The 15,649-nt window shown below is 44.0% G+C and overlaps 1 protein-coding gene across 4 annotated transcripts in view; it reads left to right on the plus strand.

The window, feature by feature from the left end:
* HECTD4 (HECT domain E3 ubiquitin protein ligase 4) overlaps positions 1-5,679 on the plus strand; it is a 2,216,728-nt gene extending 2,211,049 nt beyond the window's left edge. For all 4 annotated transcript variants that reach the window (XM_078667422.1, XM_078667425.1, XM_078667423.1 and 1 more), the window contains one exon: positions 686-5,679. In XM_078667422.1, the coding sequence (XP_078523548.1) occupies positions 686-822 (137 nt within the window). In that variant the 3' untranslated portion in view covers positions 823-5,679. The remainder of the gene's footprint in view (positions 1-685) is intronic.
* The last annotated feature ends 9,970 nt before the right edge of the window (positions 5,680-15,649 follow it).

The following is a 15,649-nucleotide window of genomic DNA, read 5'->3' on the forward strand; positions in this document are numbered from 1 at the left end:
TCCGTCTCCAGTCTGGCTCCTGGTGAGTTCCCAAAGGTGAGAAGTCTGCTGTTAGATTTATAATCCACCAGAAACAGCATTACCAAAGGTAAGTAACCTGTTCTTTTACAGATTTATCTTTTTGTTACTTAATGGAGCAAATATTCTGCATGGATGAACCCCCTTCCCTGAAACTCCATTATATATGGATATTTTCCCTCCCCATTCCCATCCTAGAAATCTATTTAGTCTTGTAGTTAAAAAGGGTAAATTAGTCTGCGTTTCTACGATGGTGAACTCTAAATGGGGTATGTGATTTGCTACAAAACTGAAAGTTTGTGGGTGTTCACATACATCCTTTTACATGCAGGCCACCCAGAAATGCTCATAAACATGCCTGAAAATTTTAATTTGCGAATCCAGAAATTTCAGCTGAAATTACTAAATTTGCAAATGCACTTTGTTCATAAATATTTATAGTCCTTATTCACAAAATCATGACTGGTTAGTTTATTGCAAGCAGAGTGAACATTTATGCGCACCTAAGTTGAGCTTAAGGACTAAAAAGTATTATAGAATTGGTCCCCATTATAATAGTTGGACTTCAGAATAATTCTCATGAAAAAAGTGAACACAATAGAAAGTGTATTTACTGCGCAAACAGCCTGTGATATGCATATTAATTTGGATCTTTTTGGTTCAACAGGGTCTCCTGACTCACGATACATTCGTGTGGAAACTTGTATGTTTATGGTTAAACTTCCTCAGTACTCGACTTTAGAAATAATGCTTGAAAAACTGAGATATGCCATTCACTACAGGGAAGATCCTCTCAGCGGTTGACGAAGGAAGTTCAATGGCAGAGACAATATTCAGGATTACTAATAGCTTTGCTGAGTTGAAAAATCGGGACGTTGGCGTGAATTACCTCTGGTGACACTGGACGGAGGACGAGACAAATATATTTTGTTTATGTTGCAGTAATTTCGGGGACACTCACATTTTGTATTAGTAAATTTCGTGATGGGCTGCTTAAGTTGCTGCCTTGTTTGTTGGACATTTGTATGATAACTTGATTAAAAAAAAGTTTGTGTACAGTTTAATTTAAAAGTATTGAAACGTGCATTTGTAATTTTGTAACGTAAAATGTTATTGCCTCTGCAAATAGCACATCAGTAAAATAGAGTGCAAGTTTGAAAGAATGGAAGCAAAATACAGCATATCACATATTATTTGTGTGCACTTTCTGAATAGATTGTGTATCGTTATGTAAATTTGCTTAGAGCTTTACTTGGTTTCTGTTATTTCACACTCATTTTGCAGTACTGGGGTTCTCAAATGAAAAGCTCTGTCAAGCTCATTAGCATCCACGGATTGTGTCCTAAAGGTGGAATAATTTGTTTTAAATAAGCAGGAAGTTCAAGTAATCTATTCTTCTTGTCGGTTTTCCAAGCCTGTAAAATGATGCATTATTTCCTGCTTCTGTAATTCAGCATTCAATTTTTTTTAACCCATTTGTTTTAAAAGCACCATAATTTTATTAGTATTGCTATTTGAATTAGTTTCTCTTCTGCCGCAACCTCCTGCTTAAGTATGAAAGACAATAACTGCACGAACACCCATTAACACTTTCGCTTGCTTGACCTAATTACCCCACAAACATCCAAATAATTTTCTGGCTTCTGTTATGCCTTATAGCCGACTCAGGATTTGACTGTTTATAAGTCTTATTAGCTGTATTTTTTGGCAAAATATCTCAAAGTTGCTTGTTCTTTGACTAATGGTCGATTAAACATGGAATTAGGCAGAATGACTCTACAGGTGAAGCGCTGTGTGAATTCTTTAAAGATTTAGAGAAACTGGGCAGTCTTAATTTCTGCCCTTAAGTTTTTTGGATGGCAGAACAATCTCTAAGGTGTGAACCTGTAAAAGAAGCTACACATCCTGAGAAACTGCAATCAACATCCCTTCCTTTCCATCATAAAGCAGATTGAACCATGAAGTGTACAGTCTAGAGGTAGAGTCTGGGCATAATATTCAGCCATTTGGCCATTCAACCTTCTTAAAGTCTTTGCAGAGCCTTGAACAGATCTTTTGTTTTTCGAGATGCAATTTAGCAATAATCTAGTACATAGTAAAATGACTCAAAGTGAACTCTTTAGTGTGTGTGTGTGCCAGTGGGGAATACACAACCACCTCAGACCTGGAGCCATTATTTGTTCCCTTTGTGTGTACAAAGCATTTTAAAGCGTTATCAGTCCTGGAATGGAATACTGAGTAGAGATATGGATCAGCCGGTGATATGCAGCTTGCTCTCAAATCCAGGCTAGGAGATAGTTGGTTTTTAAATGAACTTGAGAAATCATTGTCCGCATCAATATACAGCATATTGGTCGAGCAGTTACAGGACCTTGTCTTTGCGGCACAGAATCTGTGAGGGTGGTTCTTAGCGGATAGCAGTCTCTCCACCGAGGAACAGAGAACACGGCTTGAAACCTACGAGCTCCCCTAGTTGTCTACAGAGCCTTCCCCGCAGTGCAGCATTCCTTAGATGGCTGTTTCTGTGTACAAAGTAGAATGGATAATACACAGCTATTTTATCTAGGAGCATTAAAGGAGCTGGCCTCCTTTTTTTAGATTCAAAGAGGAGATTGTTACATGAATTTTGCTACTGTGATCCAAATTATTAACAGTAGAGGAAAACACTGTTGTCATTACTTATATTTTATCCATATATGTTTCTGCAGTGCTTTCTGGCCTTTCTCCTCTAGTACTTGAACCTGTGCAAATAGCACCCTCAGTCAGGCTAGCTTTGCATATCCACGTATCATGCTAAAAAAAGGTAGCAAACGTTTAATGTTGGAGTAATGGCTGTAAATTGCCCTTGGCAACAATTAACTTACCATCAAAAGGCCTTGTGAGTAACGTAGAAGTTTTCCTCAAGTATTTATGTTTTGTGTCTAGGGGTATAGGGTTTTCTTAGTTTGACAAGGGGTGTTAGCATATCAAACATACATCATAATAGTTTGCCTGAAAACATTCAGCTTTTCTTTCACGATTCAAATTAACTAAATGAAGAATCCCTATTCTTGTCCTTTACTAACAAAAGGAGAGGCCTTCATTTATTATCAGTGATATTCAGCATTGAGTGAACAAGTGTTTGTCCACCATTAGTATAAACTACTCCACGTGGGACATCAGTTTTGTCTTGGCAAGAGTTTGTGAAACTGTTGATATTGAGCACAACATTATTTTGCTTTCAAGATCTGAAAGCAGCTTAATTAATTTGGCAATTTGAGCATTTGGAAGCGGATCCTTTTTTAAATGTGCTTCACATGATTGAGAAGGTAATTCAGAGACTTCCTCGATTTAATTTCACCGTCATTGTTGCAGTCTGTGTTGCATCACAGTTTCCCAGTAGATCCTGATCTTTGTAGAGCCTCTTTTTGAATTCCAAACCAGACGAATATGTGATGCATTGGTTGTTAAATATTTTTTATTTGAACACTTCCAGAAGACCAGTAAGTTTAAGGTTAAACAATCCCCTGGCAAATGCCCTTTTTGGTGTCTGTCTTAAGGTAAATCATTTACTTATCAGTTGCGTCCATCATTGTTTGGAACAAGCACCTTGCTTCCTGGGGTTCTCTTGTGAGGATGAGTAACCCATCTCTTTTTCAAACGTTTTTGCATAGTAGTTACTCATACATTTATTTAACTGCTGCGTTGTACCTGCAGTTCAAAATGTATAGGATGTTTGTTAGAGCTTCATAATAACATAACCTATCAATTAGGAGCATGTGTCAGATTGCCACCATACAGCTTTCTCCATCACTCCTTTTTCCCATCCTATTAATTTCAGATCATGCATTACTGTGATGTGGAAGACTGACCACTGTAATAGTGGGGTGTATATATATTGTATATGTGTGTGTATACATACATATATATTTATTGTGCAAATCAACTAATGGGAGTGCATGCTGATAATGTCATTATGCGGAGGTTTGAACTCTATGGGCAGAATATTATTTTGAACGTAGGCCTCAAAAGGTAAGTAACTTTATTTCCACCATTATAAAGTGAGCGTCGTGCTGCTTACCTTTGTTAACATACATATTTCTAAATTATCTATTTCTAAAGTTCTACCTGTAAATGTTTTACATTATTATATAGCATATTAGTTATATTACCATGTTTTGTTTTTCAACATGTAACGGTTTCATATATAATCAGTACACAAATACTTGCAACTAGCCGACTAGTTGCAATTGGTGAAGGTTTTGTTAAGTTTTTCACTGTGAAACTTTTTCAGACATTTTGCAGATTAGGCTTTTGAACATTGCTTGTTTTGAAGGTTTATATCAGAACATAACACCCATAAGGAAATGGTATTTTACTTGACTGATGTAATAAGTTATGAATTTAGCCTTAACAAATTTAAAAGGAGCTAGATTTTCCTGCAAATCAAATGGTTTATTTTGGTAACTATTCATACAAAGACATTACCTTAAACACTTTAGGCTCAATTTACAAAGTTTTTTTCTGTAACTTACTGTATGAGTACTCCCAGCATAGAGTACTTTTGGAATTTAGAAGTAATACAGTAGTACCTGAAGAGTGAGTCACACCTACTTAAAGTAAAATCTTTGCTAATTGTCCCGTAAGTGTATGTGCTAAAAGATCAGAAACTGATCGAACTTACAGTTGTTCTGCCACTCTTATAATCATATTTTCACATGCCAATACTGAGATGAAAATCTGTATTTGGAGCATAGGGTGGCACACAAAGTGCAAAAACTATGTAATTGGACAGCACTTTACCATAGTTATTAACTATGCCCTTTAAATACAAACCCATTATTTAGCTTGGTCCATAAGAGGGAATTGAAAATATATTTATTGTATATAACTGTGAATAATAGGAGTTATGAATGTGATATTTAAAGGGCTCAATGTGTGTATGTGTATACAATATAAATAATAAAAAGGCCCTTAAGCGTATAAGCCGTTTGTTCTATATGAACGAGTGAAATGTTTGTGGGACAGCTTTAGAGTAAGATGGGTTGCCAAACACAAGCTCCCTATCCTGTATAAAGCAAGGGTATTTCTTTGAGCCAACAGTTAAAACCAGATCTAACAAGTCTAATTTGTGAGAACCCAATCAAACATATAGTAGTGAAACATGGTTAGCCGAAATATTGATGATTTAAAAGCAAGTGAATCAACACAAATCACAAAAAATCAACACTGACATGACCACCACGTGTGCTCCAATGTATAACTGGTGCATATTTGTGTTTTATCTTCAAAGTTTGTTTGTGTTCAGTACAAGTATGTTTGCCTTCATTTGTCATACCTCATTGAGAGGAGTTTGAGAGCTTTGTATGCCAATCTTTTTTTAAAAACTTGTAAAATGACAGCTCTGAGTACGATAACTGCTGCTAACATTAATGTCTCTCCTACCAGAGAGTTAATTTAAGTAACTTATACCCACATCCTGGCCCTTAATTGTGCTGTACAGTTACTTGATGTATATTTATTACAGTTATTTATGGTTGCATTTAAAGAAAAACGTTTCCCTTTACTCACTGCTGTTTATCTTGTCTGTATCAATATCTAACACAATGCTGTGTAAATGAAGCGTACTACAAGAAAAGGTGTCACAATTAAAGTCCTTAATCTAATTTTGATTTAACAAAAGTGTGTGTTATCGTTTTTTCCAAAGAGGCTGAAAACATTTTAGAGGTCATAAAAAATGTTTGCAAATAAAGATGTGCAAAAGGGAGATAATTTACAAATCTCTCTCTATAATCATAACATTTTCTACTCCATAACTGAATGAATTCTTCAAAGTACTCTACTAATCAAGACAGGGTCAAATTCGGTGGTGTAGAACTTCGTGAGAACCAACTAATTTGATTGAGACATCTGGCCGCAGATTCCTTAACTTAGAATATCCCCAGGCGTCAGACTGGATCCGGAAAACTTTCCGCAGCAGCACCTTTGCGCACCGGGGGCAGCGCCGCACGGCTCCCCCCTGATGTCGTCCACGGACGTGATGTCAGCAGAGTCATATATGCCCTTCCGGCGCGCTGACGTCAGTTTTCTCCTTTTCCGCATCCTACCGCGGATCTTGGAAAACCAGCGGTTCCTTGACCTGTTTTTCGGGTCTTCTCGACGTCTTTGGTGTCCCGGAACAGTGTGCGATGCCTTCGGTCATTAAGGCGTGTGAGACCTGTGCACGTCAGATGTCGTTCTCGCAGACGTCATTCGGAGGTGGGTAAACACAAACTTAAGTCCAGGAGGTCTTCCTCCCATACCCGTGACACTGGCGCCTGATCTTCTCGTGCCGCCCTGCCGGGAACAAGCTTCCAACAGTCGTCTCCTCTGTACCCCCCGTTTCTGGGTGCCGGAGCGACACAAGCCCAAATGGAGGCTTATTCTGAAGCACTCCGCTCTTACTTTGGATCACCCACTCTCCCTGGTGCAACTTCGGGTTCCATAGAGGTGGAAGGTACTCATGTTGGGCCTTCGCTGGTGGATTTGTCCTCAGCACCGGCTGTGTGCATCGACTCCGGTTCCGAAGCTGATATGACGCCGACGGGACACGGCCCAGTGGGTCCTCCCAGTCGTCCGTCTAGCCCACCCCTTCAGTCTCCGCATAGCCCTGAGCGGCTCCATGCACCGACGCCGGAGGTGGGGCCGGGCTCGACGCTCTGTTCCCCACATATTGCATTGGGGTCGACGGCGCCCAGCCTGAGTGCCCCTTGGAGGTCGTCGATGTCCAGACGACTCCGGCTCGACATAGGTCGACGCCGGTGCCGACGTCCATGTCTCATCTATTTCAGAAGGTTAATATTCCACCCGACTCCTCGGACGTTGATGCGACTCCCACGCGGCGTCTGTTGACGCCGGTGCCTGCGCCTATGCCTTCTCTTATGCCACACGCTGATACTCCTCTGGACTCCCCTGATCTGCGGTGGTTTTGGCCCATGGTGCAGGTACCTTGTGTGGCGTGGACTCCGGATCAGCCCCCGGCTACTCTACTTTTACTGTCTAGTGAACGGGTTAGTCTCCGGCCATCCCTTACAGATGGTTTATTGTCACCTCCCCGGATGGCAACTGAGGCTAGTGCTGCCTATGCACAGGCTATTTACAGGGCGGCAGCTATTCTTTGTTTTCAGCCCCCTGTGGTTTCTCTGCCTTCTGATCCCTTGTTGGATCTTCTCCATATGGAGCCGGTTGAAGTGAAGCCGTTGCTGCCCCTTGGGGCATCCTTGTTTGAAATCATGCTGGGCACATGGGTGAGGCCTTCCTCGGGGGACCCTGTTGATCGGGCCATAGCTCGTTGACACCGTCCTGCCCCAAATGATCCACTCTGTCTGTACCTTCACCCTAGGGCTCAGGGCCTAGTTGTTCAGGCAGCCTTCGACTTACAGTCTTCCTCCGCTCTGCCTCTGTTGCCTCCCACCAGGAAGTCTAGGTGGTTAGACACATGTGGTCGCCAGCTTATCACCTCTGCCAGTGCTGGCATCCGCGTATTGAATACGGCTTGCGTGTTCACACACGCATCCTCTAGCCTTTGAGGCTCTTCTACCTTCAATTCCAGAAGGCCCACTGTTTGAATTAATCCGCCTTCTGCATGATGGCAGGGAAATGGCACAATTTTTCCCCCGCTCTTCTGTTGATGCCACTGACTCGGTGGGACGAGCTCTTGCTCGGTCTGCGGCTTTGCGCCGCCATGCTTGGCTGCCCGACAGTCATTTCCCGGACAATGTTCGGGATAATCTCAGGGATCTGCCTTTCAATGGCATGGACCTTTTTGATAGCCACGCAGATTCAGCAGTCTCCCGCTTTAGGATACTCGCTTCAGGACCTTGGATCATTAGGTTGGTCCTGAATGTTTTCGACTGTAGTGTCTAACTCCTTCTCCTCCTCTATTTTGTGGGGGACCGTTGCTCCTCCCGGGCGAGGGGCTGATGTAGCTTACTGGTCTGGACATTGTTCTGTCCACTTCTGCTTCCTCATGACTGTTGGTACTTTTCGTGTACTCTGTGTTACGCTTCATTTTTGGGCATATTTCTCTTGCCTCTATATATGCTCTGTGCTGTTACACAGCAAAATCGCGCTAATAACGTTCCTTCATTCGGTGTCCGTGGTCATTGACCCAGTCTGCTCGCCGACGTGCTCTTATGTGGATGTCCAGCTTGCTTGGTGCCCTTTTTTGCCGGTTGCCTTCGTGCTATTGTCTCTCGCATCTGGGCTGATCACGCAACCATACAGGAGGGTTCTTGTTCTACTTCCTGTGGTTCTACCGTCCACACGGTATGCTTCTGTTCCATCCAGTCTTCCACTTGACTATCATTCTTACTGTAGTCCTGTTTTGGGTGCTTCTGATGGTTGCCGCCAGCTCTTTCACATGCCTCATAACCGAGTGACTCTCCAACGGCGTGTCTTCTGTTTCTAGTATTACTGGCACTTTCTGTTCATTGATCGGCATCCTGCTAATACTGTCCTATGTATTTGGCTGGTACAGGATTCAACAATGCTTTTTTCCACTGTTGTGCATACTGGACGGTGTGTGTTTACTCTGTCCTACCGGTTGTCTTCTCTCTGGGTTTTACTTACGGTCAGCACGCCAAATCCTGTGGATCCATCAGACCATGGGTTCAGTTCCACTTCTTGCGAAGTCAAGAACTTTCCCTTTCACACAGACATATCTAGCGTATGTTTTCTTCCTCTCCCCCAGTAGACATACGGGGGTTTTCATGCTGTTCTCTGACGGCTTGTGGTACCTTTGCCTCCCAATCTTTTTCGCTCTTTCTGAGCTACATGGTCTGGTGTGGCTGCGCTGGTTTGCGGTCCCCACCTTGGGTCCTCACCTTGTTGACGGCTATGTTGCCTCAGCAACTTATTGGGGTTCAGTCGCAAACCCGCCTCCTCTATGGGTATGGCTTTGGTATCTATTCTAAGTTAAGGAATCTGCGGCTAGACGTCTCTATGAGATGAACGAGTTACTTACCTTTGGTAACGATGTATCTGGTAGAGACATAGTCTAGCCGCAGATTCCTTAATGCCCGCCCCTCCTCCCCATTCTGCGAGGACCTTTTCAGGTTCGGCTTTCTACACTCGCCTCCCTTTGGGTGGCTTGACCCTTCTGCAGGGTGATGCTTTCACTTCACTCCAACACAGAATGCTTCATTCTGCTTTCATGGCTCTACTCCGCCCATTCTCATAATTGGATGGTATGCTCATGCGTCTTGTTTCCTTTCCAACCCTATGCCCTGGGTTGTACAGTGTGGGTTCTATTGGTGTTTTTTCCCCTTCTCTATTGCCTTGGGCTCTCCTACCACCCCTGGGCTCCATTGGTTTGAAGTCTATTGGCTCTGCCACATTTTATGAATCTCTTATTGGGGATACAACGTCTTTTTCTAGTGACGTCTTGTGGTCAATTGACCTTGCTCCTGTGCTCCGGACTTGTTGTCCTTCACAGTTATACATTAAGGTTGCGGACTTTCTGTCCTCTGCCATGGTATTGTTTACATCTTCATTTACCTTCACTTTTGCGGGGTTGATTCTCGGAGCGGTGCTCTGCTCTTTCCCTTTACTAGTTTTCAATATACAGTGCCTTGCACTCTCCTTTATTATGCTGTTTTTCACCATTCTATGTCTTTTCATCATTTTCGCACACTTTTCCCATATTCTAACAGTTTTTTGGTGGTGGCTCCGTGTTGTGGCACGGAAAAGTTTCTCCGACGAAAACGGACATCAGCGCGATGTCGGGGCAGAGCCGCTCCCAGTGCGCAGAGGTGCTGCTGCGGAAAATTTTCCGGATCCAGTCTGACGCCTGGGGATATTTTAAGTTAAGGAATCCGTGGCTAGACTATGTCTCTACCTGATCCATAGTTACTGAAGGTAAGTAACTCGTTCATTAAGTCAAAATGTTTCAGTGAGTTGTTTGAGGAGGCTATTAAATGACAGTACATTGTATTAAAACTTTAAACTATGCATGCTTATGTCTGCTGAAACATGCTAAAATAATGATCAGGACTGTAGTAAGTAAACTTTTGTAATTTTTTATAATTAGAAAATTGCTTTACCTACACCTTATTAAAGTCAAACGTATTTCAAATTGATGGTGTAATTTGTAGATAAAGATTTTTTAGCAGAAGTGTTTAGAATTTGCGGCTGCCCATTATGTTCCTCCTAGACATGGAAGATTTCTGGTGAGAGTATATTTGTTGGTTCTCTTTTTATTTAAGATGCACTAGATTGCTTGAATGAATAGCTCAATCTATTACTGCAACAATTTTAACATTTAGATATTTTGTAACATAGCTGTGAGAGGCTGGCTTAGTATATGGTGCTCACTTATGTAAGTTTAGCACCCTGAACTAATTCAGACAACCCGTATAGTGATTTTATTTGAAAGGAAATGGAGAACAGATTATTCTGCAAATAGAAAAAACAAAAACAGAGCGGCAATTACATTTTACAAAAAAGAAATAAAGGCTTCTCAATCGAACTATTACCATAATAATCTCATCCAACTCCCTCGAGAAATTTTTAAAATCACAACATTTCTTCTCAAACTTCCCAGCCCTATCTCTGCCCCCGATATCTCCCAGCAGCGGTGTGATGAAATTGCAGAATATTTCTCAGCCAAAGTCCAAAAGATCTATAAGAATTTTTCACATCCTAACCCCATTAATGACGGGGTTATCTCGAAACAGCTAACCCTGTTGGAAGAGTTTCTTCCTCTTTCTTTATCATCCACGCAGGAACTCCTCAGACAACTGAAATTGGGTTCTCCCACAGACCCTGTCCCCCCGTATATTCTAAATCTAATCCCCGAAATAGTTTCTCCAGTCATACGGGATGTGATAAATTCCTCCCTCCTTAGCGGAGTGGTGCCCCCTCTTTGGAAACAGGCTAGGTTCAAGGCACTCTTAAAAAATACAAATCTTGACCCGGAGGATTGGGCAAACTCGCGGCCCATTTACTTGCTACCTGGAATCAGCAAGTTATCTGAAAAATATGTCAATTTGGTCCTGTCAACATTTTTGAAAGGCAATAAGTGGCTGCATTCCTCTCAGACAGGCTTTAGATTGCAACAGGGCACTGAGACTGCCCGTATTGTTGTGATAGAAGAGACCAGGAAAATCATGGTTGACAGAGACTGCGCTGCTCTGATATTGTTAGATCTTAGCGCAGCCTTTGACACTGTCAACCATCAACTTATGGTTCAAAGACTTAAGGAGGTGGGTGTGGCAGGAGTTGCGTTGAACTGGCTCCAGTCCTTCCTTGAAAATCGCTCCTTCTGCGTCTATGAAGGCTAAGTTGCATCAGAGCATATCCCTTTGCAGTGTGGAGTTTCCCAAGGATCATCACTAAGTCCCATCATGTTTACATTTACATGAGTTCTTTAGCTGAATTGGTGTATCCTTGGGGGATCGAGATCATCACTTACGCCGACGACATGCAATTAGTGGTTTTCCTTAGTCAGAGGGACAAATCTGAGCCTGGTCTCACATCATGCTTGGGGAAGATCTCCGAATGGATGGATAAGTCATTTCTGAAACTAAACTGAGCCAAAACAGAACTTATGCTTCTTGGGCATACTGTCCCTGCCACTATTAATACATCATGGGCCAGCTGTCTGGGCCCTCCACCTGTACCAAAAACTAAGATTAAGAGTTTGGGAATATGGCTTGATTGTAAGTTAGATCTAAAAGAACAGGCTCATAAAGTTGCAGCTAGTTGTTATGGACTTAGCAGGATGATAAGGAAGATCCTTTCTCTTCTTCCTTTTGATACTAGATGGGTGTTAGTCCAGGCGCTGATACTCTCGCGACTGGACTATGCAAACGCAGTGTACCTCGGTGCACCCCAGGGAACTACCAACAGATTACAAATTGTTCAGAACTGTACTTCCCGCCCATTAATGAACATCTCTAAACACAGTTTAGCCAAACCAGCCCTTACCAGTCTGCACTGGCTTCCCATTCAGGCCAGAATTAGCTTTAAGGCGATGTGCATTGTTCACAAAGCCATCTCTGCAAAAGGCTCCCCATTGATCCAGTCTATGGTTCAACTTTATCACCCTAATAGGATGCTGAGATCCAATCATAAACGCTTACTCATAGTGCCTATGTTTAAGTGGGTTCGAACAGGAGGTCGGCGGTTCTCATACAATGCAGCCAAGCTATGGAACCGAATTCCTGAGCATATTCACCTGGAACCTAACCACTTTAGTTTCAGGAAACAGCTGAAAACCTTCCTTTTCTCTTAAGTTGTGCTTGCTGACTGAGGCGCCACATTAAGCGCTGGGATGCCCTTGGGTAGCCATGTGCTATATAAGTGTGTATTCATTCATTCATTCATTCATTTTAGTGGTCTTAGACAACCTTAGAAAGATCTCTAAGTGGTAGCTGTGGAGAGGAGCCTTCAGGCTTGGTCCAGAAGGAGTGTAAAGCAGCTTGGTTTACAAGTACTTAATCTTACTGTATAGGTTAAGTGAAAAAGAATCACACAGTGTAGGTATAAATATAGGTATTTTATTACTAACACATTGTTTTGTCTCCTACCCCGAGATACAAACTCAATACACACAATATTTAGGAAATAGAACTTGGAAGTAGCACAAATACACAGTGGTCCCCAAGGGGAGTGGAATGCGAACCATGATTCAAGTCAAGAATGGACCCAGAAGACGTAGAAGTCTTGGGGGGGGAGTGTGGTGTTGGGGAGAGTGTGACTGTTGCAGTTTTAAAGAAAAATAACCATTCCCAGGGGACCCTGAAGAAACCCTGTGGAAGGTGGAAGGTTGAAGAATCACCCTACCTTTGGATACCGCAGGAACCAGGATACCTACACCAGGGAAGCCGTGTGAATAGGTGTAAAGTGATGTCGGAAACCGCCATAGACCACAATGGAGGACTTCAGGAAAGATGCAGCTGGAGAAGAAGACAAAGGAGTTCTGTGGAGCCCAAAGGTGGATTGAAGGTGAGAAGAACCTGCAAGCAGAGGGGACAGAGTCTTTGCCACTCAGGAGTGACCAGGAGGCACGAAAGACGTATGCCCAAAGATGTCAGTAGATGCAGGGGAGTTGACAGTGCCCCTGAAGTTGCAGCTGTGTGGACCAGGTGACGCTGTTGAAGACCAGCAACCGCTCACGAGCTGTCCCACGTCGGATGTCAAGAGCCAGGGGGTCAGTGTCCGGCAGGGGCACCAACAAGTCTTGGCAACGGCAAACAACGCAGTCAAAGAAAAAGGTGCAGTATTGGGACCACCAAGTTCCAAGTGACTCACCACAAGCAGGTAAGTCGGAGGAGGTGACAAACAAGCTGGGAAGCCCATGGCAAGCCAAACCCCCCCCCAAGAGGACCCACTGGACGAAGGCACAGGAGTCGCAAGAGGACCTTGAACAGCTCACCAATGAAGAAGGCCCACGGTGCAGAGGAGGTGGTGAGGGCGAAGATCTTGGCTGCAGTAGTTACTTGAGGTTGGAATTTCTTGTAATCCGAAGATCTCTGGAGGAGAGAGCCAAAAAGCCTTGGCAAATGCAAGTCAATGCAGTGCACAGCGTTCTGTTCCAGCGGTTCAGACGACGGATACTAGCCTCAAACTCGGTATAAAGACATTGCTGGCCTCGAGGGAGTTGCAGAAACACCACTTGTGTTGCTGAGGTTTCCGGAGTCCGTGAGAGCCCAGGATAAGCAGACCGGCCAGCTGCATTGCAGTGCCTGCAGATGCAGGGGAGTAACGGCTTCACTCCAAGGGAGATTCCGCGGGTGTCTTGGACGTCCACATGCTTGAAGAACCTGTATGGAGCATGGGCATAGACATTTGCAGAAGACCTGCAGAATGACGACCAGTAGCAGCAGGAATCTTCCCCCTTTGCAGTCTCGGTTACCAAAGCGTAGTCCAGCGAAGACCAGAGTGTCCAGACAGTCAAAGTTGAAATGGTGTGTTCTGAATCTTGTCCCATGACGAATCTAGGGATCCACCCACAGGTAAGCCTTTAAGTACCCTTACGAAAGAGTTGGGACGATTTAGGGGTCCCTCCCAGAGGAGGGGCTGGACAGTGGGGAGGATGCTCCCATGTCCTTTGTCCTGTTTCACGCCAGAGCAGGAGCCAATGGCTCCCTGAACTGGTTTGAATTGGAGTATACAAGGAGAGCACCAAATAGGCCCTTTAGGCAGTCTCAGTGATGCTGGCAAGCGCCCCCACCCTGTCTCAATACACTAAATCCGGTATGGGAGGGGGTCACACCTCTCTGTGACAGGACACCTATTGTTCTTCCTTCCCCTGCTCAAGCTTGGCTCAGCAACAGGAGGGCAGAATCGTGTCTCTGGTCGGCGGCTGCCCTAGCATGCTGTCCAGTTCTGGAAGTCTGGTACCGAGAGCTCTGAGGGCCTCACCGGGGAGCTTTACAATGCATGGAATCATACCTTCCACACTGTTTACGGTGTGGGGGTATGATTCCAACATGTTGGATACCAAACCAGGGTTTTTACAGCCAGTTTAGAGATGGTCATCACGTAATGACGCATGGCCCCTCTATATGTCAAAATGGCTGATGCACTTACAACCAGGGAGAATGGACTCCGATGGTTGTAGGGGTGCCTCCCTCAGGCAGGGGCACCCTCACTCTTAGGACCCATCACCCTGCCTTCAGGATTGAAAGGCCTGCCTTAGGGGTGACTTATAGGTGTTAAGTATAGTGACCTTAGATATAGGGAAACCTATATCTGTCATAAGTGGTGCTAGCACTAGCTTACACAGGCTGCAATGGCAGGCCTGTAGTCACAATTTGAGTGGTCTCTCATGCGTGGCATAATACATGCTTCAGCCCATGGGAGACCCCTGGTGTACCTATGCCCTGGGCACCTTGGTACCATATACTAGGGGCTTAACAGGGTACATCAGTAGCCAATCTGGAGGGTACCTAAGTACTAACCCTGTCCAATCAAGGGAAGACAAATGCAAAAAGAACAGTTGATGGACGGAATGCAGAACAGTGTCATACATTCACCCCAATACAGAGATCTGGGCCTAAATCCATCGTTTTTTTTGCTCACCATACCATTCCAGTTTGGACATAGCCATTTGCAAATCAGTCTTGACCCTGCTCCCAATGGGAACAGTCCAGCCCGAACTGCCAGGCCAGGTCCTCCCTGGACTGGAAACAAGCATCCTAGGACCGGTTTCAGGCTTTCAGCCCTCATCAGCCAGGATAGCTTGACTCCAGTGGCATGGAGAGCATGGGACCCACGTGTGGGCATACTCGTCCCACTCGGGGTGAAAAATGCAAAAAGAACAATTGATGGACAGAATGCAGAACAATATCATACATTCACCCCCGTACAGAGATCTGGGCCTAAATCAATTGTTTTTGTTTTTTTTAACTCCCAGTGCCATTCCAGTTTCAACCCAGTCATTTGCAAATGAGTCTTGACCCTGCGCTCAATGGGAACAGTCCAGCCGAAACTGCCAGGCGAGGGTGCTTGTTTCCGTTCCAGGGAGGAACTGGCTTGGCAGTTCAGTCTGGACTGTTCCCATGAGGCACAGGGTCAAGACTGATTTGCATATGGCTGGGTCTAAACTGGGGTGGCATGGTGAGCAAAAGAACAATGGATTTGACCCAGATATATTGACTGGGGGAGA

The sequence above is a fragment of the Lissotriton helveticus genome, chromosome 11 (assembly GCF_964261635.1).
Source record: "Lissotriton helveticus chromosome 11, aLisHel1.1, whole genome shotgun sequence".
Taxonomy (NCBI): Eukaryota; Metazoa; Chordata; class Amphibia; order Caudata; family Salamandridae; genus Lissotriton; species Lissotriton helveticus.